General features: G+C 34.5%; 1 protein-coding gene across 32 annotated transcripts in view; it reads left to right on the top strand.

Annotated features, from left to right (window-relative positions):
* para (sodium voltage-gated channel paralytic) overlaps nt 1–25015 on the top strand; it is a 69632-nt gene that overhangs the window by 36561 nt on the left and 8056 nt on the right. For 2 of the 32 annotated variants that reach the window (XM_069119849.1, XM_069119828.1), the window contains 20 exons: nt 152–433; nt 2510–2566; nt 4483–4914; nt 5398–5491; nt 5596–5664; nt 7587–7837; nt 8008–8181; nt 8399–8749; nt 9757–9991; nt 11943–12074; nt 12595–12724; nt 12851–12975; nt 13334–13596; nt 13756–13929; nt 17388–17510; nt 21108–21230; nt 21778–21972; nt 22052–22297; nt 22881–23151; nt 24536–24840. In XM_069119849.1, the coding sequence (XP_068975950.1) occupies nt 152–433; nt 2510–2566; nt 4483–4914; nt 5398–5491; nt 5596–5664; nt 7587–7837; nt 8008–8181; nt 8399–8749; nt 9757–9991; nt 11943–12074; nt 12595–12724; nt 12851–12975; nt 13334–13596; nt 13756–13929; nt 17388–17510; nt 21108–21230; nt 21778–21972; nt 22052–22297; nt 22881–23151; nt 24536–24840 (4032 nt within the window). Of the gene's footprint in view, nt 1–151; nt 434–2509; nt 2567–4482; nt 4915–5397; nt 5492–5595; nt 5665–7562; nt 7838–8007; nt 8182–8398; nt 8750–9756; nt 9992–11942; nt 12075–12591; nt 12725–12850; nt 12976–13333; nt 13597–13755; nt 13930–14733; nt 14857–17387; nt 17511–21107; nt 21231–21777; nt 21973–22051; nt 22298–22880; nt 23152–24535; nt 24841–25015 lie in introns of all 32 variants that reach the window. The other 30 variants (XM_069119827.1, XM_069119854.1, XM_069119847.1 and 27 more) reach the window with 24 other exon arrangements.

Here is a 25015-nt window from a genome sequence, read left to right as displayed (position 1 = left end):
AATATAAGTACTCGATCAATATTCAGTTCTCAAAACATAAATGATTCACTCTTGTAAGTTCATTTATCAGAACAGTTTCTGAACTTTAATTAATAAATCTACTTACAAAAATCGATGGAACTATAAATTTTACGTATTTGCATTGTAACAGGAAGCCGAGGAGGCAGCTCTAGCGAAAGAGAATAAGCTGGCGGCGCAGGCGGCGGCTCGGGAGGCGGCAGCCGTTGCGGCGGTGGCCGCCGCCGATCAGATCGTCAAATCACCGTCAGACTTCTCATGTCATAGCTATGAACTGTTCGTTGGTCAGGAAAAAGGGAACGACGATAACAACAAGGAGAGGATGAGCATACGTTCGATCGAGTCAGTCAGCGAGCATAGAGTGAAACAGATCAACAATCACACGGCCACCACTAAACCACGAAAAGTCAGCGCTGTAAGTGTCTGACTGGCCGATGTCTCCCTCTTTCGTACCATCGATTTATCCTCCTTTGACGTAATGTACTATCTTTTGCCTCCTGTTATCGAACTTGTCCCCCTTGACCTCGCTTCTACGAGAGCGATTCACGCGAGGCTGTTCGATCTCGACTCGACTCGTCGGTAAAACTTACCAAAGTACACGGTTTTTGTTCGATTCCTTCCATTTGTTACAGAACTACGTTTTGATGATTGTTCTTATGGTCTACAGGCCTGTCCACAGGAGATTATGTAATCCTTAACCATCTGTGTTGGAACTGAAGTTACTATGATAGGAATATCGGAAAATTAGTATCATTCAGGAGTAAATCTTACACTGTAGAAAAATTTACAAGACGAGTGTACTATGTATAGAGAGTGCAAAGAACATATTTTTTTCAAGTATCAAGTATTACGTTATATTAACCATGTCATGTATCGAAAAGTTTCGGAAGCTCTAAACTTTCAAAATTCCAAAATCTAAAAATTGCAAAATTCCCAAAATATATTGAGTAACAAATTTACATAAAGACAATGGAAAAAACATATTTGCAATTGAAGTAATTTGTAACAAATGGAGCAGGATGAAAGAATCCTCATGTGGACAGCTCTGTTCTATTAATTTACGTATGTACAATGGTGCATTGCAAGCCGTTTGAAGGACAGGGTTGGCGTAGATTCGTCTTGTTGAGCGTTCGTCAACCGATGATGGTAAACTGAATAGGAATGGTGGATTTATCATGGTGTGGTTGATGGCAGTTTAGGAAGGTGGAAAGGAGAATGCCTTGAGAAACAAGGACGGTTGATGAATTATGATGAGGAAACGTCCTACTTAGGCTTAAGTTAGCGTTCAAAAGCGACGAGTCGAGCCCCTTCATAAAAGTCTATCGCTCTGTAGCATGCTTGTCGTACATTACTGTAATCGATTGTTAAGTAATGATCAAATTTGGTAAATCGTTAGGACGCTTATTGAAATCCTTGCTTTTCGTTGCGTTGAATTTTCTTCACTGATTCTGTCTTGGTTTCGAATGGTGTTTGATGATTTTTGACAGCGTTGCATTCGTTTTGGTTTCATCATCACCGATGTGGTTTCTCGCGGACGCGTGTTAATTACAAATAGGATATCATCGTTCGTCGACGTAAAGTAACGTTTCATTCTGTGCCGTCTTGCATGGTAACGCATGTGTGTAGTAGAGAAAGGAGATACGAATTTTCGGTTCAAATAGGAATGTGATTGATAAATCACACAGAAAATATGGAGGTCTGTTTTCAATAAACATCTTTTAACGCTTTCAACATTTCTGTAATCAAAGATGTTACTGGTGGAGAAATGGTTAAGAAGGTTGATAGATGGATAAGATTTCCATCGTATGTATAGTAAGAGACTTTATTTCCATTTTATTATATGTTGAGTAAGATACTTGATTTCCATTTTATTCTATATCAAAATACGTGAACACAAATTGTTAGAGATTTCCAAGAGTAAGTGTGTATTTCTGGAGAGTGAATCTGTTGTTCATCAAAATCTTGAATATAATCCGTTTTATTTTATTTAGTATTACTATTAGTGGCATTATGGTACCAATATTAATAGTTTATTATATTTATAGCAATATCAATACTGGCATGATAATATTGGTACCAAGAAATACTCTGTATCAAGATATCAGATTCACATTCCAAAGAAACATACTTTAGACCCAGAAATCCCTAATAACTCAAACTGCAAGGACCAATAAAATGAAACCACGAAAGTAGCCATGATAGCCAAGTTATACTATATAGATACCGCGGATCTTCGTGTCTCCCTTACATCCGTTTCAACAACGACGACATTTGATCAACATCGTTTTACCCTGATATGTTGCGACGACAGTTGTTAACATCATGCTCTATCTTTTTATCTCTCTATCTCTATCACTTCTCTGTGTATGTAACGCTTTTGCAAGTATTTATATAAACATATATATCCGTATCGAGTGCCTCCTTGGTGTACACATTAGACAACGTTACGAGCCGTTTGGTAGGAGATATCTTTTCTTGTTTTTTTCTTAAGGTCTCTCGCGCCGCTAATGGCCAGTTTACTTATGCCTACCAGGAAAGCCTGCGGAAGGTATGTGTGTCACGACGTGTCTGTCACCGCCGACCGTACGTACTAAATAGTTGTACAGGATCCATGATCCGAAACTTCATGTCGATACACCATTCGATCGTCGAAGGTTTCACGCGTTCGGAACGATTTTTATCAAACCGCCAAATTTGCCATTAGAGGACCATTATTACTGTCATTCAAGAATGCTTGAAGATTCGATGGACCACTAGCGCAATGTTCTATGTGACAAATATATTTCCTTTTTTATTTGCATTCGTTGAAGTCGATCTGAAAAAAATTAAAAAAGTTGGAAATTTTTTAAAGGATATTTTTAAAAAAGGAAAATGCAGTGGTTATTGGTTTATTCAAAGTAGAATACTTAATTAAATTAGATAATTATTTATAAAATAGAATACTTTTATTAATCGTTAACTTCATTAAAAATATTTTAATTAGATTGTGGATATCTCTGCAAACTCATATGTTATAAATACAACTTTTTATTTTATGAAAAGAGCGGGACTTAAGCAGGTCCAGGATTGATTTCACTCGAAAAGTGTAACTGGAGAATTAATATATTCTTACACAGAACGGTTCGATTTAAGATCTTTAGAATCTCAAACATTCTTTGTTACGAATTTCTCTAACAAGCTGTCTCAATCTTTAGAACCATCGAAACGACCATATCAATTCATAAACTTCACCACTGAAATACTATGTTGAGCATCACGTAGCCTTTAAGCTCGCAAGAATAAAATTAGCAATGTTAGAATTACTAGATAGGATTTGTCTCTCCATGAAGGCATTGAGCTTCCACCTTAATCTCAACATGGTGATCATAACTTCAACGTTCGTTGTAGGGATTAAAACTCAGATAAAAATGGTTACCGGCTTTCGTGCGACCATTCTCATTTCATAGATCCTCCGAAGACTCGTCGATGAGTCCCCGTAGGAGAGTGGATTTAACCCTTTCGGTACAGATTGTTTTTTATACCACACATTAAACGTCGACAGAATGTCTTAGAGTGTCTTCGTAGCCTGAATAAGTTTTTGGTATTTTTATAGAGATTGTGAAAAATAATGAAAAAGTAAGCTGATTTTCACATAGTAGTATGCAGTATTAAAAGAAAACCTGATTTTCTCAAGATATCCTGCATACGTATTGCGTAGAATTACTTGAGCAATAAATACAAAAATCAACAACTACTATTAAATTTTTCCACATAATATGTACAGCAACAAAAATGCATCACGAACGATGTAACTATCAATTACAACATATGTAAATCTATCAAGTTATGAAAGAGAACAATTCAACTTTGCGATTATTGCGAAGAAGATTTAAATTACTGTGTATATATTTGTCCAACAAAAATGATCACAAACTTTCTCAAACTCGCATTAAACGCTTTATAAACTAATGGAATTTCTTCCATTTCGAATGCACAGATGCAAGTATTAGAGAATGGACTCTGTTCGACGCATATAGGCGTTCACAAGGTTCGAAAGGGTTAACCCTTTGCGGTCAGCGTACTTTTCTAGCGATACTATAAAATAAAGCTCAAGACAAAAAATATTTATCTTTAATAACAATCAACATCTATCCGATATTGAAGACATATTCTTCTTCTTCTTGAACAGTAGTCTCTAAACCCAAAGACAGATCCACGAGCCTTGAAATTACATAATTACAAATAGTAAGTGCAAAGAGAAATTTTGAATGCGGCCACTGCGAAGACATCCGACTTTGAAGACAAATTTTAAATGCCCAAACTATGGCGACGCCTGGCCGCAAAGGGTTAATGTTACGGGGAAAAAGAACGAGGAGGAACCCGCCTTGCTCCCTTAAACGTGTGTCCCTTGACGTCCACGCTTTTCGAGAGAAACTCGAGAACAGTGAGAGAGAAAAGCGGTGGTCCGCTTTGTTGTAATTTCAGGCGAGTCTTAGCCTGCCTGGCTCACCGTTCAATCTCCGTCGAAGCAGCCGCGGTAGCCATCAGTTCACGATCAGAAATGGCCGGGGCCGTTTCGTCGGACCGCCAGGAGGCGACCGGAAGCCGTTGGTCCTGTCGACGTTCCTCGACGCCCAGGAACACCTGCCATACGCGGACGACTCGAACGCGGTCACGCCAATGTCCGAGGAGAATGGCACGATCGTCGTGCCCGTCTACTACGCGAATCTTGGGTCCAGGCACTCGTCGTACACGTCACACGCATCACGGCTTTCGTACACGTCCCATGGTGATTTGATCGGTGGAATAGCAAACGCGGGGAAACCGATGACGAAGGAGAGCCAGCTGAGAATCAGATCTGTCAGGCCACCATCCGTGAATGGCCATTTCACGGATTCTAATCAGAAGTACCATTACGTGAGTAGGCGATTTTTGGGGGGCTTGTACTAAAATTTGAAATGATGGAATACGATGGAGACGTTTATTAAGGGGTTTTTGTCTATGAGCTGTGTTTAGGTGATGGTGTTTGAGAGTATACACGAATAAAATGCTTTCTTTATTTCTATGTTATTTTATGTTGCTGTATATACATATGAGAGAAAATGAATATTTCATCCAATTACAGGATAAGGCTTCGTTAATTTAGTAAATATAATTTAGAAGGTTTTAGTTTTAGTTCATTTGCTATTTATCTTCACTTCCTTATTGTTTTATTTGTTCATTCATCGTTGTATTAATATTTATTTGTCTCTGTGTTTTACAAACTTCGAATAGTGATATCCATCTTCTTTTTCCTTAAAGCTGAACATCCTTGAGTACACTTGTCGAATAGATTTTCTAATTGATTATATATTACGGAAAAATTCTGATGAAGGAATAAAGATTTTATTTTATGTTCAGGAGGGTGATCTAGAAGATCCCATGGGCAAGGCAAAGCAACAAGACAATCCGTTTATAGAGCCTTCACAACAACATGCCGTAGTTGATATGAAAGGTAAATTTATTTAAGAAAAAGACAATAATTTAACGATAGTTATTTTGCATATTCGATAAACAACTTTTCTCTGGAGAAAACATAATGTGTCGTTTTTTTTGCAGACGTGATGGTGCTGAACGATATCATAGAGCAGGCCGCGGGTCGACAGAGCAGAACACCGGAGCAAGGAGGTAATGTCGAGATTCAGCTCCTTCGCTCACATTACTCTTCTTTCTTACAGTTTTCTATCACCCTTTATCACAGATGTGTATCTCTTGTGTGATGAGCATCCTGTCATTTTGATGTACACCGTTGTTAAGACTCTTGTACAGTTTTTCTCCATTGATATTCAGTGCTGAAGATTTTTGTCTGAGCGCCTTGTACATAGTAGACCGACTCCTACATACGTTATGTACGTTATATACATCTATCTGTATCTCTCTTTTTTTTCTATTATTTAATTTCAATTTATAATTACGTCCAGACTCTCTTATGTCGAAATAACCAACGAATTATTTTTATTTTATTCATTATTGGTTATTGTATTGATACCAATGTGTATTACAGTGCATGGTATAATTCCCGTTGGTCCTAATAAGTTCCATTTTTATTTAAAGGAAAAAGAAAACAAATGAAAAATATATGAAATATAAAAGATAGAATTCACAGATACACGATACAAATAATCTTCTAGATCGTAATAAATAAATTCATCGAAATAATTGCAGTGCGTAAGCCCTCGAACACTTGGATGGATAAATGAAACAGAAAAACGAAAAAAAGAAAGAAACGAATATAGATGAGAACAGTTTGTGATAGTTTCTTTTGGGGAAACAGAGTTTGTTTCCTGATGTATACGACACAGATTAAACATCCTCGCTGCAGCTACACGGTCCTGGTCGCTTCGTGCCTGGATTTCGCCTCAGCTCCTCGTCTGATCACCGACGTACACTGCAGCGAAACTTTAATTTTACCATAGTATTTTTTCGCGAAGGCACTCGCTTCGAGGGCACCACCGCGTTTACCTGCGTTGCACAATGAAGAATGTAGAATCAGAAAGCTTCATCGAGCGATGATTACTATCATTCGCCGTATCATCGACATTCAGTGCTCTAGAAAATGCGATTAGCGCTTCTAAAGTGACATTACTAGCGAGAACACCAAGCAGCATTATCGCACATTGACCTTAGGTTGTTGCAAAAGCCAATATAGCAACGTCTAAAAGAATCCAATCAGATCAATTGTTTTTATCACGTTCAATTTTTTCCTCCAGGTTCTTTTATTCTTGTTATTTGTAATTATTGTTTGTTGTAATTGAGATTTTATTCCTGTGTATACTTAATGGTGTTCACGTTTTTTATGATTTTTATTCACCAATAGTTGAATGAGGTTTTTATTAAAATTGCAAAAAAAAGGAGATTTAATATTTAGAGAGATATTTTAAAGAGAAGATTGAATTTTTGAATGATCATCCTTATTTTAAAGAGGAGATTACGTTTGTGAATTTGAGTAGGTCTTTTGAAAATTATATATAGCACGTTTCTTTTATCCTAATTTCTTAAAATTCAATTTATTCCATTCTACCAGTACTATGTTCCACCAACTGAGGATTAATTACATTTTGAACGTCCAAGAATTTTATTTGAACTTGTTCTCATCCCTTTCCTCCGCATAGCAACTCATGCAGCACTTTTATTCTCCACTTGGCCGCTTCGATTTTTCTGTTTACAACACTCTTGCACACAGCTTTTGGGCTGAGCGTGTTCTTGCTGCCTGCACATTCACGTAAAACGCTTTGAATGCGCGCCATTTTTATTTTCTCTTCTCTTTTTCTTTGCTTTTAGGAAAGGTCTGTAGTGTTCCTGTATTCTGAATTTTGTTCTTTTCCTTTCGTTTTTGGTTCTGTTTTGCTATGATATATAAACACACCTGCCTGTTTCTCGTATTTGATAATCTGTGGTCTAAAAAGAATTTATAAAGAAAACAAAAGGAATGTATAATAAAAGACTATGCAAGCTTGTGAAAGAACGAGAAAACCTCTTTCCCCAAAAAGAGTGGTGCCAGACAAAATTACTAACACGCGTTACAGTTTCGACCTATTACTTTCCGACAGACGACGATGAAGAAGGGCCAAAGTTTAAGGACAAATTGTTGGCCGCGGTGCTGCGTTGCATCGATATCTTCTGCGTGTGGGATTGTTGCTGGTTGTGGCTTGAGTTTCAAAAATACGTGTCTCTTGTGGTGTTCGATCCATTCGTAGAGTTGTTCATCACCCTTTGTATCGTCGTCAATACATTGTTCATGGCGCTCGATCATCACGATATGGACAAGGATATGGAAAAAGTGCTCAAGACAGGAAACTACGTAAGTAACATGGCTTTTGAACATATATCCTATGTGTAACAAAATTTTAATTCGTTTATAAAGTACCTATTTAGATATTTTATAATTTTGAAGAGATTATTTTATTCTTGATCCTTTAGATGAATAATATCGTTGTCCACTTATAATATTATTCTTTTTTATATTTGTAGTTCTTCACGGCAACATTCGGTATCGAGGCAACGCTGAAACTGATAGCAATGAGTCCGAAATATTACTTTCAAGAAGGATGGAATATTTTCGACTTCATTATCGTCGCTCTTTCGCTTCTGGAGTTGGGATTAGAAGGTGTCCAAGGTCTCTCCGTATTGCGATCGTTCAGATTGGTAAGTCATTTCATGTATTTGTATTATTTGTAAAGCAATTTCGATATAAAATATCCTGAAAATACCAAGCATCTATTTTTACATAGATAAAGAAAGAAAGAAATAATATATTGTATAATGTGAATAATAAGAACAATGAAGAATCTATTATATTTTTCTTTTTACTTTCATTTAACAAATTATAATAAAAAGTACTAAATAATCATTCTGTTTCCAGTTAAGAGTGTTTAAACTGGCGAAGTCGTGGCCTACGTTGAATCTGCTAATCTCCATCATGGGCAGAACAGTAGGCGCGCTGGGTAACCTGACGTTCGTGTTATGTATCATTATCTTCATTTTCGCCGTGATGGGTATGCAACTGTTTGGAAAGAACTATACGGACAACGTTGATCGGTTCCCCGATGGAGATCTACCGAGATGGAATTTCACTGATTTTATGCATTCGTTCATGATCGTGTTTCGCGTACTCTGTGGAGAGTGGATCGAGTCTATGTGGGATTGTATGCTTGTGGGCGACGTCTCTTGCATACCATTCTTTCTGGCTACTGTTGTCATCGGTAATCTGGTTGTAAGTATATTTAACGAGCCTTACGGTTATTAAGTAATTATGATACTAAATTACTTTCAATTATTAAATTACTCTTCACAAGGTTTGTCTAATATCCCTCTATTTTCTTCTTATTAATTCTTAAACGAGGTTTAATAAATTATATGGAAGCTTATTTTCAGTGATAATTTGTAACATTTGTAACTGCTCACGAATTTCTAGTTTCAGGCTTAATCTTACAAAGTATGTTGAACTGAAAAAACTGAAGACTGAGGAAAAGAAATTTACTAACAAAGAATCGGCAACGACACTGTATTTTTTCAAGCAGATCTAAAATTTCATCTTTAAGAAAAGTCATTAATTCTTCATATTAGTGTCCTAGCAAACTAGATCTTTTAAATCATTATTCGCCTTCCTTACAATATTCTTCACCTTTTTCTCTTTTTTTCTTTTTTCAATTTCTTCAATTCAACATACACACATTTTCAAAATATGTTCTAGAAATTCAATTCTATCTTTTTTCAACATATCCTTATCAAAAGATTAAATTCTTCCAATTATTTGGTGTTTCGAATTTAACATTTCATCTCTGAAAAATTAAGATACATATCCATTCTCAAACCAAAGAATCCTTCGCTTCCTTCATAAAGAGCATGTATATATTTTCCAACGCAATTACCAACATCCTTTGCAAAAGGATTCTGCATTCTTTATCAAGATCAAGCTCTTGTATAATTTCTTAAATTTAACATAAACGCCCTAAAGCACATTCATTTTCAAAATCAAAGTATCTTTCAATATTTCCAATACATTTAATTTAGAATTCCCTAAATAGAATCCTACTTCTTTTATCAAAAAACAACCCTTCAATCTTCCTATTTTAACACGGTCAACCCTAAAGATTAAACCTTAAAAGTTTAGCTGCCACTTCCTTTCTTAAAACATCATATCAACTAAACCAATGGTCTTCCTTATCATCTGAAGATAGAAACAACGAAATGAAAATTGTTTGATGTGCAAACGAACAGGTGCTGAATCTCTTCTTGGCTTTGTTGCTGAGCAACTTCGGTTCGTCGAATCTATCGGCGCCGACCGCGGACAACGATACGAACAAGATCGCGGAGGCGATCGATCGAATAGCACGATTTATTAAGTGGATCAAGCGAAATGTCCTTTATCTTGCTAAAATGATGCGAGCCAAACTCACCAATCAGATATCCGATCAGGCGCCAGGTGAGGGACCGTCCAACAGTTGGAAAGAAGGTTTATATCCAATCAGATCGCTTGCTGTGTGCGCTGTGTAGTTCGTGGCACTGTTTTTCAGTTCTGCTTTTCACTTTAAACGAAAAAAGAACAACCATTTTATTTCTTTAAGTTCTTTTATTTCGCTGCCAGTCGACGAAACGGACAAAAAGAAATATTCTTTTATTAAAATGGAAAATTACGAAATGAAGGAAAACAGCGCGAAAATAGTTAGCGAGATCAATCCTTTTCTTTTTAATATTTTATTGATCTCTTTTAGATTTGGTGCTTTTTAATTATTACAATATTTTCTTTTTTTTTCTAATTTGTTCGCGACAAACGACAGAGTACGTTGACTGGTGATCCTCTTCTTTTCTTTTATCTTTTTAATGCAGAGTTCTCAATCGGTTCGCTATTTTTCTACGTTTCTTCCACGAATTAAAAATGACAGAGAGAAAGAGAGAGAGAGAAAGGGAGAGAAAGGGAGAGAGAATAAAGAGGACAGGAATAGGATAGATTAATTTTTGCTTCGCTGATTAGCCTGGCAGTTATACGTTGCTTTGCCTATTATTTTCACGTTGGAGAAAGTAAACGTCTCATCTCCCGATAAAATCAATCATCGCTTCAAAATTATCGAATAAGATCGAGTGTAGATTTTGCAGCATCGCGCGATACATTTGGATTGATCTGATTTTCAGAGATTGTGTGGTAAAAAATCTAGATTAATCGCAAATATGCAATGAATATTATTGAGATCCAGAAAATGGGCTCGAATTGTATCTGATTTATATACTGGGTGTCTCAAAATAATTTTCACTAAATATTTATTAGTAGCAAAAAAATATAGAAAAAGAGAAGAGTTCATAGACCATACAATGTATGAATCATAAAAATTAATGCGTATGAATCTCAAACTCTACAAATCGTATATGATAATCAATAATTAATTAGATGATTAATAAATACATATATGAATCGTTTAATTGCTATACTTTATATATAATTTGATCTCTTTTACATAATAATTCCAATAGTAGTTACATAGTTTTTAAATTGACAAATTATAGATTATGTCAATTTTCCTTTCTCAAAAGTGGCTTTACCTGTAAAATGTCATTTCTTTTATTATCAAACTTGTTTCTGTGTTACATGTAAAGAAATTTTTCTACTAATATTGCAAGAATATCAAATGACAATATTAAATTACTAATAACGTGTGGTAATATTATTTTAAATGTTATATGTATATTACAAAACTGGAGATTATATTTTCAATAGTATTGAAAGGAAGATGTCAACTCTATACGACTTACTATTCGATGATCATTTTATGTGACTTTATTTTACGACACCCTGTATATAACACTAATCATATAATATAACAACGAACGTTAGAAATCAAAATTCTATTACAATTTACGTAAATTAATTGCTCGTAAATTTTTGCATTATGTTTTCAAGCAAAAGATTGTTGTATTTTCTTCTGTTTTACAACTTCTGCTTATTATTAATATTTTGCAACAAAGGAAAAGAAAAAGACAATTATACCTTCTTCGATTCTGACCTAATATTAAATACTAACAATTAAACTACAATATAATCCATCATGTATCGCGTATTAAAATTAGTCACACTTGTACACCGTCGTTTAATTATAGCATCTTACAATTAGTACAACGTCGTAACGAGGCTAGACACGAGAATATTGCATGAACAAAAACGACGAAACAAAAATTCTATTAAGAAAAAAAAAAAGAAAAGAAAGATCAAAATAGAGTACAATATTTTTTCTATTTTTTTTTTTCTTCTTCTTAAATATTTTCGGATCGACAATAGAAAATCGACGACTTCATAGTTTACGAATTGCTTACTCGATGAAAATCACGTCAGTTACTCTGTCCGATACAGATAAATATTTTTTGACGAAATGATTCTGATAAGGGCGGGTTAGAGATTTTATATGACTGTGCAGATGGAATTGATCGCGATGGGGACCTAGATCTTGCAGATGGAGAGCTGGATGCGTATAGAGATAAAAAGAGTGCCAAGGAGATAAACCAACTCGAAGTTGCTATCGGAGATGGAATGGAATTTACCATCCATGGTAAGCGTATCGAGGAAAACGAATATTTCCTCCATCCAGTCATCGAGCATTTTTCTTCGATTCTACTCAATCTTTCAAGTGTTAAACCCCTGCAAAGTGAAGGCTGGATCAATTTTGACTCATACAGATATTTCATGTTTATTATTTTATAATTGAAAGTTACATTTACGTATTAATATTCTATCAGACTATTAGGTCATCGCATAACTTCTGTTGGAGAACATCTGCAATTACAACATGATATATATGTATACAATAGAAAATACAGAATAGGATATATTATTATACTATTTTTTATAAAAAAAAAATCTTCTAATTTATTAGAAGAAGGACTAATCGCATCTTTTGAGAACGAAAGGCTTTTTATTTTATTTTCTGTTCGCTTTACCCTGAAAAATAAAATGTTGGATCATCGTAATAACAATGATTCAGCCTTCAATGAAAAAGAGTTAAGTTTATACTATTTTGTTGATAATTTTGTTGATAATTAAGTGAGACAATATTTATTTTTTCAAAGGAGACCTAAAGAATAAATTGAAGAAGGGTAAACTGTGCATGAACAACAGCAAAGTTATAGCAAATTCGATAAACCATCGTGACTACAGGCTGGACAACGATTATATTAATCAGAACGAGGATGATACCATCAGGTGAATTTATTTTTAGATTTTAGTTATTGTCAGTTATTGTTGAAGATAATTCTTTCGGTGGAAAATTGAGTTGATTACATACGTGTTTGTCTCTTCTTTCTTTTTTTTCTGGTACCCTTTGTGCAGTAATAAATCATATGGCAGCCACAAGAATAGAGCGTTCAAGGACGAAAGTCATAAGGGAAGTATGGACTCGTTGGATGGGGAAGAAAAGAAGGATGCGAGTAAGGAAGACCTGGAACAAGAAGAAGGTAAGATATTGAAATGTTCTAAAAAAATATACTAAGTACAGATAATTAGTAATTCAATGTTTATGCAAATTCATATTTTTACCAACACAACTGAGTAAACAGAATACTTATTTCGTTATATTATACTGTATATTTGGAGTATATCTTGAATGTTTCATATATCTTCACATATTATATGCATTCTGTGCATTTTTACGTTTTTAAATTCTTCATAAATGCATAGACATTCACAGTCTAGTAATTAATAATTCTGTAAATAAATACATACTTACTTACCAATCTGGCCAATATTTCATTAATCGTTATAATTATTATGATCATTATTGTTCCTTTTAAAACGAAAATTTATGTTTCCAAGATCTTGGAGAAGAGGGGGAGGAGGGAGAAGGCGTCCTAGGGGATGCAATTATCCAAGCAGACGAAGATCCCATCGAATCCGACTATCCGGCTGACTGTTGTCCAGAAAATTGTTACAAGAAATTCCCGTTCTTAGCTGGTGACGATGACGCTCCATTTTGGCAGGGTTGGGCCAATTTGAGACTGAAGACCTTCCAACTAATTGAGAACAAGTATTTTGAGACTGCCGTCATTTTGATGATCCTTTTGAGTAGTATGGCTCTCGTAAGTACATTTCATACATCTCATTCTTCTTTATTGTTTTTCTTGTCTTTTTTAAATTATTTTTTATTATTGTTTTATTATCATCTGATTATATTCTTTTACTTCATGAATTTTAAAGATATATAGATTATAATTGAAAATGCGTTGTGTGATGTTTAGGCCTTGGAAGATGTGCATCTTCAACAACGACCCATTCTGCAAGATATCTTATACTACATGGACCGAATATTTACTGTGATTTTCTTCCTCGAAATGTTAATCAAATGGTTGGCTCTCGGCTTCAAAAAGTACTTCACGAACGCTTGGTGCTGGCTTGATTTCATCATTGTCATGGTAAGTCATATTTATTCAGACAATTCTCTTATATATCTCATGTAGTTTTATGATCTAAATGTGCGTAATCTCTCGTTCAAGAAAAAAAGGATAATAAGAAAAGATGTTTAATAATTTCTATTCAGATTTTTTATAAAATAAGTTAATAAGATAACGATTACTCACATGAAGGATGTTATATTAGATTATCTCCAAAAAGTAGTGTCTTTAATTTCTATTTTTAACGCAAAAAGGAAATACTTTTATAATTCATATTTTTATAAAATGTCTCTAATCTACTTAATAATTTAGTTCATATCACAGCTAAACTTCGTTTACGTTCCCCAACCAGAAACAAGCTTACAATAAAATCCATAGAAAAATCTCTTATACAAAGTCCATTATACCTTGAACAATCGTCTTAACAACTTTGTATAAGACAAGGATATCAAAATGATTAGAGAGAGGATGAGGAGTCTTTAAATACAAGAAAACAGAAACTCTGAAAGAAACTTTCTTTAAAAGCATGCAACGCTTGAGATTTCTTCCAGGAATCAAAGATTTTGTAAACTTGTTCCAAAAAACAAAAAAGAAACAAAAGTTCCCCATCTTCAAGTTTCTCTGAATGACGAAGTGTGCCCTCCACCTTCTTCTTCTTCTCCTCCTCCCAACCACCCAAAAAGTCAGTTCACAAAGCGGAAGAGCTCAGCATGGAAACTCCCTCGTGGTGGATTACTGTAGTACAAACTCGTCTACGTATAATAACGTATATCTCATGTGTCATGTGTCACGTTCCATCTGATCGATATTTGATGATGATGATAGCTCTCACTGATCAACTTGGGCGCCATCTGGGCAGGCGCCGCCGACATCCCGGCCTTCCGTTCCATGAGAACACTGAGGGCCTTGAGGCCTTTACGAGCCGTGTCACGATGGGAGGGCATGAGAGTAAGTCATCGGTCGACGAGAAGCAAAAAAAAAACTGAGAAAGAGCAGCCTCATCCGGTGATACGACGACCTTTGTATGATCGTGCAAATCTGACGGATTATTATTTTATCATTTTATGAAACTGAAATATAGTGTACAAAATATTTTTTGTGGAATTTAAGTGTAGCTTTGTTGCAAGTTTTGAGCTTGTTAATTGACTTTTCCTTTTTAATTTTCGGAGTTTAAAAGAAATTAATCTTTGTGACAGTATCAAGGAATTTTCTATGATATTTTTGGAGAATTCTAATTTGAATAAGAGACATTGTTATTTAAATAATATTATAAGAGTAAGTAGTGCTCCTTTTATAATCAGATAATTTTCTCTTATACATAATTTGTTACTATTGAGTCGAGTAATAAGTTCATTCACCTTTCACTAATATATACGTTTGATTTATAAAAATTGTTTAAGAAGTGTATCTGAATTTTACCAATAGAAATATAAATCTATAGAGAAAACCAATAAAGAAGTTGCATACTTCTTTTGACAGATAGTATTCTATAAAGTAACAACACTTAACGTGTCGTTTTAATAACATGAAGAGTGGTCTTACTACTCAACGTAATAGTAATAAATAAAGAATTAATAATATTACTATTAATCATTAATCCTCGTAGTATCATTTGAATGATAATGTCTTCGTACTTTCTCAAAATTTATAAACTGTTTTAAAGAAATGAATATCTAATGGTAGTATTTTTAAAAATTAATTTTTTGATCTTTAATCCGTCACGTTTGTTCTGAGGTTTTGGTTTTTTAATGAGTCGATAGGACAAAAAAGAAAACTGAAAAAAGCGATTAGAAAGAAAGAAGGGAACAATAAGTAAAAACCGAGGGAAAAGTGACGAGAGAGGACATGATCGCTACAGTGATCGTAGCCTTGTACTCTGTGGTGTGCTTTCCGGTGTGCAGAGGTACACTGGTGTCTCTACTTGGTGTCTGCACTGATATTGGAGTTTTTGTCATACTAGCTACTGCCGATGTACGCCTTTCCTAAACAGTCTTTTTTGGCACAGTGATCGTTGTGCAAAGTACAGTGTATCTATACATATAAACTATATATATATATACATTATATACATATACATATTATATTGCTTTGTGTGTAATGTACAATCTTCCTTGTGTGTTCATGTACGCGTGTGTACTACGTAATATATTATGCGCGTGTAATTTTGGAATTTGGTCATCAGGATTTTGATTTTTCAACGTTACAACGCACTACGGTACCAGTTCAATTGATGTTACAATGAAAAAATAATATGAATTCTCATTATGAATATAATTTTTCACCCAAAAATCTGAAACAACGATCGTATTTAAAAAATTACGTAGAATATTATTATTAGAATATCTATCAATAATACGAAAATATGTGGCAATAACAAATTGTTTCGCTTTTTAATTTCTGCTTTGTTAGAAAGAAGAAAAACCTTCTACATCTACGTCAATTAATTCTTTTATCGAACTATCGAAAGAAAATGCAAAGTACTTTTCTAATTGCAAGACTCTTCTTAACAATCAGAATATATCGAATGGTCAGACGATATAAAATTGGTACCTAGCGCGTCGTTACTGCTGGTATGACGAACCTTTTCATCTGTTTCAGGACGAAGCCGATTATCATGCTCGCAACCGAAAATATCTCTCATCAACTCATTCATTGCTCTCTGCATTGTCGGTCGTTCTCGTCTGTATGCGTACAATCGCGTCTTTCAGATAAATAAACACTTACGTAACTTAGAAGAAATTAGCTTATCGTAATACTGTATACATTTTAATTTCTTCGAAATTCCTAGAATCGTAAGAAGCACTGAGCGAATTCCTAAAATTCCTTTTTACAACCACGATATTGCTAAATAGAACGCAGTAACGCATTAAAAAGCATCCTTTTAGCGAAGGATTGTACGCAAACAGGGGTGACACGACGTCCATTCTCTGTTCACTGTGAACCGCTACGTGTGCCATATCTGGTTTCTCTCAATGTCTTCGTCCCCCTGCTCTGGATATTTGTTGTATCTACGATGTGTATCATACACTATTTAAATGGAACGATTTCCACAGATGGGACGGACTCCTGTGTTACTTTAATCCGCTTCAATGGACTCCTCGATCCATCGACGGGAAATCGAGAGATCAGAAAAAAACAAAACAAAAAAAAAGAGAAATAAGACATGAAACTAAAACCATACAAAACACGAATTGACGCGTCGACGGTCAACCAACAACCTCTATTTCCTCCTAACCCTTTCTTTAGCTATCTATTTTCTTCTCTTTCTCTATTCTTCCGTTTCTACTTATCTCTTAAAATTTTTCTAGTATTTGAAAGTTTGGAAATGATTATTGATTATGATAATGATAATGATGATGATGATTATGATTATGATTATGATTATGATTATGATTATGATTATGATGATGATGATGAATTCGTATCGCGAGTAGCCTGTCTACCTGTTGCTGTGATCCGCTCTCGTTTCTCGCTCGCAGGTGTCACTCATTAACTTCGTAGCGTCGCTCTGTGGCGCTGGCGGGATCCAAGCCTTCAAAACAATGAGGACCCTAAGGGCCCTAAGGCCACTCAGGGCGATGTCTAGAATGCAGGGAATGCGGGTATGTAGCCCACAGTCTCAGCAGACCTTGCCGATTACTTTCTTATTATGTTCCCGACCGAATCGATCATTCTCTTTAGCGGGCGAATCGAGCTTCCGAGTTGGGCATATGTCGTTAGAAATATCGCGATCATAGGATAATTTTGATATAACGATAGTTTTTAGACAAAATAGTATCTCTGCTATGACAAACGAGTAATCTAGAACTGTGTAATTAGAAATTTCTTGCGAAGAAAGTACTTGTTATTTGTTGTTTAATATGTTGGATTATTGCAGCGTAATATCGCAAGAAATAATTAGTAATTGTACTAGATGAAGCAAATAACAAAGATAGAACTATACGGTTAAGGTTTGTCGAATCAAAAGCAGAGTATAGCGAGACTCTTGTCTGAGAGTGTTTGACTTGCTATATTTACTATTCGAAGTTATTTGCGATAAGAATACTAAATAATAATTAAACAAATTGCGCGTCTAATAGGAATGTTAAGTAACAACGAAAGTGGCTTCCAGATTTTGTAAATTCGTTCTTCGAAAGTATCAACATTAGGTAATTAACGCTATGACTTACGTTGATTAAACAATGCCCAACTTTGTTGACAATTTTCGATTCGTCCAGATTTTCAATTTGAATTTTCTCGGTGCCGTCGAATTATCTAGAACGAATAAAATTATTAGCCGTTCTAACAGAATTATCAATATCAGTGGTTCAAGAAAATTATCGAAGATAATTAGAAGAAAATTAGAGATAGCATTTATGAAATAATAATGATAATAAAAATAACAAATAAAATAATAAATGAGTATGTACAAAAAAAAAAGAAAAAAATAGGAAGAAAATCAGTTTAACGGCGGCACCGTTTTTCTTTCATGGCGAGAATCGACAAAGAGGCCGATTTGAGTTTCATATGACACGGAATATTTTGTTTAGTTTTGTTGCATTAAAATATAGTTACTTACTTTGTTGTTAGTTATTCGAAAAATTAACGAAACAACTCTTCGGTCTCGCCGTGTCGAAGACTCGATTCCTTTTGCACGTGAACATAAGTAGGGCGATCGCGAATGCACTTGAGCTTAAAACTGCGAATGTTTGAACGGCACGTAGACTCGTTCTTTATTGAATAATTCTCGCGAGATATGCACCTTAGAGACACACGTACGCTGCTGTTCGTAAATTTTGGATCGACGAACGCTTCTCGTAAATTCGAGACAACACCCTGTTTATATGATTTCTACAAAATAGCGAGAACGATTAATGATTTCCAAGACATTCTCGCGTCTTTCTCGTTCTAATTTATAAAACGTTCTTTATATCTTTAGAAGATACGACTAATACTTTGTAGATATTTCAAACATCAATTACGTACCATTTGAAAGTAAATCTAGGCAAAAACGTGAAATAGATTCTCAATTCTGAGTGAAAACGAAATGGGCATTTGAAAAAACATATAACGATAGATTTGTATTCATTTTACGTACAAAGTGTCCAAGTGTTTTTCCAGCAAACGGTGCTAGAACAAAGTAATAAAGAAGCGAAAGAATATACCGTATAAACATATAGGCTTCTAAATACTTTGTAAAAAAAGTCATTTAAGAAATGCAAATAACAACAAATTAGTGAAAGAGAAGATAAGCAGAATTGCTTCGGTTACGGTTATACTATATTCTTATTTTTCATAGAATATGTTCGCACGTGTATCTGGTAGAAAAGTCTCGAAACTATATATTTTTAAATTATCATTTCAAACAAATTTTACCATCTACGATTATTCGTTATTGTTTGAATTATCGAAGAAATTAGAAAAATATCAAGGACTCTACTCTTCATCAGCCTAACAACTTCCATAGAAAACCACGGAAAGCTCGGCGATACCAACGCCTGCATAGGCGATGACCCTGTCTGCATAGATGTCGACAGATAATAAATCGAACAGCTCGGAAACGTATCCTTCGATTAAATCATTTTCAATTAGTAAGTAATAAAATAACCATGACAAGTTTAGACAAGATTTACGAACGGCGGTGTATTTAGATACTTATTGTGAAATTCAACGAGCCTGAAACAAACGTGCCTCATCTAGAAAACAGCTGGTCTCAACATACTCGAACAACACACGTATTATATACCTACATCAAACATACTAGTAACTTACCATTCTCGGATGAATTTAACAGTTTATATATCTCATTACAGACATAAAATGATTCTACATAACTGTAATACAAGGTCGCTGAGATACTGGGCGTAGAGTTACTGTCATGCCCACGCCCTGACACTATCTTACCCTATCTTATTATACAGTAGTTCGTAGCTACTAATTTTCAGCATAATCTGTCTACCTATATAAATATATAAATATATATATATTATATATAATATATAAACACGTAAAATCTATGAACCTACTATGTGATAGTATATATTATATATATTATATATTATTTCTATTTCTGCATGGGATTGTTGCTTGCCGCTGAGGAACGCTAAAAATTTTCGCACGCCAAAACGCATCGAATATATCGAATGGAATGTTTCACTGTTACATGCTTTGTGCGTCACTTGCTGCTGGCTTTCGTTTATTTCTCGTGTGAATTCTATGTGCACACTTGTAGTCGTGATCTCGAAGCAACGTTAAGTATGCACCATACGTCACATCGATCAATGATCAGGCAAAGCGATACTTTGTTCCTTCTTAATTTGTTTCACAAGTCTATTGATTTCCATGAGGTTCGCGAATATTATACTTCGTGAACGCAGAGGCACTCCTTGTGTTCGCCGTGATTCTTCCTCTTCTACTTTTTTTTTTTTTTTCTTTTTGAATTCTTTTTTCTCTTTGTCTGTTTGAATTTGTCTGGAGACTTGTGATTTCGGTGTTTCATTGGTATACATATATATATATATATATATAATCTATGTCGTGCGGTGTAGTTGTACGAAATTGAACGTGATAATTATTGTGTTGAAGTAAGTATGCAGGGTTTACCTCGGTTTACTGTTCCATAAAAAGGAAAGAGAACAAATTCATGGGAAAACTCGATTGGACTCGTTTCGTAGATATTGTTGCGAAAAAGATGAGCCAAGATATTTTATCGACTCTGTTTCCTGATTTGATCCTGTGCAATCGTGAAAAATCGGGCGAAATCGAGCAGCGATGTTGCATGCTTCTTGTTTTCAGATAAAAATTATATGAAGCTGAACATTTGAATGTGATATTACATTTTTATACAATAGATTCTTTTCCCTTTTTTCGTAGAAATTGACTAGGACTAATTTCACTGACGTATTAAATTCAATTGAATTTCTTTCGGACTCTTATCAATTTTCATCAAGTTCGAATTATATACGACATAATAATGCGACATTCCTGTTTGTTTTCGCGCGGTGTTTTATCCTTTCGTTTATTTTATCGCAAAATATGAATCCAAGATTTACATTGCACATACGATGAATTCGTAACACACGGCGTAGACATTTACTTAGAAACGCGTAGAGATGCATAGAAACGCATACTTAAGCACATAGAGAAACAGAATTAAAAAAAAGAAAAAACATTTATTGGACCGATTTTCAGATACTTTAACGAACGGTTTTGTCTCACAGGTAGTCGTCAACGCTTTGGTTCAAGCCATTCCATCCATTTTCAACGTGTTACTGGTGTGTCTTATCTTCTGGTTAATCTTCGCCATTATGGGTGTACAGCTTTTTGCCGGCAAATATTTCAAGGTAATTATTTCAAAAGCGTTTTTGTAATTAAGCATAATGCTTGAAACATATTTGAGAAATGTTTGTGTTCAAATCTGATCAAGGAAAGTTATTTCATCGTCTTAAATTATTTAGAATTTATTGACCGGAAATTTACTTACGACTCAACATTCCTAAATAAGTATTCAATTTCCACTCTTATACAGTGCTCTTATAGCTTAACAACTTACAACTGGTAGTATTAATCTTTCGATTGAATCGTATTGGTAATTCAAAACAAATTAGAGAAGTACTTTGGATTTCAAACTTTCACGATGATGAGATATTTTGATATTGCTTCTTCAGGATGAGCGATCGTGTTCCGATTTTGCAAGTGCACTTGGCATTTGCATTTTGAGCCAGAAACACGATTGTCCATCCCGGAAAGCCAATATCGGAAAATTAAAGGTAGCAGAATGTTCCTATTTTTCCTTCAGCTTACCTTGAAAAATATGCGATAATAAAGGGTCGTCAAACGTCGTGCGTATATTTTTCTATTTAATTAACTATATTCGTTTTCTCTTTACAGTGCGTAGATGCCAATAAAACAACACTCAGCCACGAAATAATCCCTGACCGAAACGCCTGTTTGGCTGAGAACTATACCTGGGAGAATTCTCCGATGAATTTCGACCATGTAGGAAAGGCTTATCTGTGCTTGTTCCAAGTGGCCACGTTTAAAGGATGGATTCAGATCATGAATGACGCGATAGATTCCAGGGAGGTGAGTGTATCGTTTGTAACTTGAATTAATCAACAATCATCGTTTGATTCTTTAATTAATCTTTCTTTTGTATCTACAGCTCAACAAACAACCAATTCGTGAAACAAACATCTACATGTATTTCTATTTTGTATTCTTCATTATATTCGGATCGTTTTTTACCCTTAATCTATTCATTGGTGTGATCATCGATAACTTCAACGAGCAGAAGAAAAAGGCGGGTGGTTCCCTCGAGATGTTTATGACGGAAGACCAGAAGAAATATTACAACGCTATGAAAAAGATGGGTAGCAAGAAACCATTGAAAGCCATTCCACGTCCAAGAGTATGTAGAGAATATGTTGTTGGAATATTTGCAAATTTCTTCCTCTTCGATTCTTCTCTTGATCCTAGAAACTCAATCTGATAATCTGATAATCTATTTTACAGTGCTTAAGTCCATTTGTATCAAATTTTGTGTATAGTTGAATTTTGAACATTGCAATTTCTGTGATTAGTCATCTTAAATTGTAAAGCTTTAGGGGTTGGAAGTGCTTAATTGTAAAGTTTTGGCGGTGAACAACTTTTAATTATAGAATAAGAGTCTTTGGTCGTGAAATTTTAGTAATAGGAAATTCTTAATTATGAAATTTTACTGTGAGTGAGAATTTATAATTTTGAAATTCTACTGATTGGGAACTTCCAATTCTAAAATTTTAGCGATTCATTGTGTTGTATTGTAAAATTCTGACAGTTAAGTAAATCTTAAGTAAAATTTTGGTAATTATATGTTTCAAATTGTAAGACTTTAGTGAATGTCTATTTCGATAGCCGAATAGCTTATTAAAAAGTAGGTGCTTATCGAATTTTTCTACTTTCTTTTTCCAGTTAAAAAACCTCTATTTTAACGCAAACATTTTGTCTTTCAGTGGAGGCCGCAGGCGATAGTGTTTGAAATAGTGACGGACAAAAAGTTCGATATGATAATCATGTTGTTCATCGGACTGAATATGCTTACGATGACGTTGGACCACTATCAACAAACTCAGACTTTCAGCGATGTTCTGGACTATCTAAACATGATATTCATTGTGATATTCACCAGCGAGTGTCTCATGAAGATCTTCGCTCTGCGTTACCACTATTTCAAGGAGCCATGGAACCTCTTTGATTTTGTTGTTGTTATATTGTCAATATTAGGTAATGTAATGTAATGATTAGTTCAGTCGTATGGCCCCCGTGAAATTGATACATGATAATGGAAAAGATAATCCTGTTAGCTTTTTCATCACACAACATAGCTCTCTCTTCTTCATTTTTTTTTTAATTAGGATGCAAATGAGCATGTTCAATTCATTATCTCTACTGCACGCAAAACTTAGCATCTTAGCAAAAAAGAAAGCGTACAGGATTAATATTTCACGTGTGCTGCAACGACTGATCAGCGTCATTATGTTACGTAGCCTTACATTGATGTTATGTGTAATCCTGTCTTTCCTATCCTGTATAATCCCCGTTTCCTCATGGTTATGAACATGTGTCCAGTCATTAAAAGCAACATTATAGCTCTTTATTTATAAAGCAGATCGATATCCAAATATTTTTATATTAATTTTAAAAATTCATAAAATTTGATTTTTAACTTAATTCATTATCATTTGATTGCGCAATTTATTTATCTATTTTTTACATATATTTCTAATAAACTTTAACAAGTCTAATATCTGGTTTTTCATAATAAACTTTCAATCTTAAATTAATAATTTAAACAGCTTTAATGGTTAAACATTTGTTGGTATCTTTTTATATTGATATAATGTCGTATTTGACTGGTATTTACACATGTTGATTGATGTAAAGACGATCATTAGTCAAAAAATCGGGTAAGAGCGGGTCTGTATTACGAGAATTTTTTTCCAAATTAGTCTTCGTAGAAAGGAGTAACCGGTTGCTAGTCTGCTCATCTTTAAACTTTTGAATGCTTAACACGAAAACCTACGACAATGATACATTTTTTTTTCTTGTACAGCACCGCGTGATCTAACGAGTGATCGAGCTTTAATCAAGTTTCTGTTTTTTTGATCAATCTATAACTGCATGTTAATTTTTTTTATAGCCAGATCTAACAAGAAGAAAAGATTAGAGAACAAGGGATAATAGTCCTTAGGACTGTATGATGCATGTTTTTTTTTAATCTATTTTTTTTTTTTTTTTTTTTTTGAATCTTGAATCGTGCATCAAACACCTTGAATCTTCTTCTTGAAAAAACAAAATAAGAAACACTATTTTCACGAAACTCTTTGTTATCATTCATTGTGCAATATTATTGCTTACAAATCAAATTAGAATTAGAAACGCATAATTTTTCACGTACTTTATATTCAATGAATGAATTAAGTTTCATAAGACTAGTAATCCTGTGTGCAAAGATTTTCCGTTGCATGGAACTTAAAACACTTATCAACTTAGAGAGCACCGCCTTTACCTAGATCGCACAACCTAATCTAGTTGACACATAAATCTTATCCTTTTTTATTGTCTTATTAAGGATTATTGTAATAAAATGCATATGTGTTCCCTTTAGGTCTGGTTCTCAGCGATATTATCGAGAAATATTTCGTATCGCCGACCTTGCTCCGTGTAGTAAGGGTGGCAAAAGTCGGTCGTGTGCTTCGACTCGTGAAAGGTGCTAAGGGTATTCGAACTCTTCTCTTCGCCCTGGCGATGTCGTTACCAGCTCTCTTCAATATTTGCCTATTACTGTTTTTGGTGATGTTTATCTTCGCGATTTTTGGAATGTCATTCTTCATGCACGTGAAAGACAAGAGCGGACTGGATGATGTATACAATTTCAAAACGTTCGGCCAGTCGATGATATTGCTATTCCAGGTAATTATACCTACTACATTCATTGAAACATAATTTTCCAAGTATGCTTCAGTATGAAAGACGCTGCAACGTGTTTTGTATTATTTTATAATAAATTCTTTGCGTGTAATTCTTACATTTTTGTGATGAAATACTGAATAATGTCATACAGCTAAATAAACTGAATTTTTGCAAC

This window comes from Bombus flavifrons, chromosome 9 (genome assembly GCF_040668555.2).
Source record: "Bombus flavifrons isolate JBK064 chromosome 9, iyBomFlav1_principal, whole genome shotgun sequence".
NCBI lineage: Eukaryota > Metazoa > Arthropoda > Insecta > Hymenoptera > Apidae > Bombus > Bombus flavifrons.
This window is presented reverse-complemented; position numbering and strand designations above follow the sequence as displayed.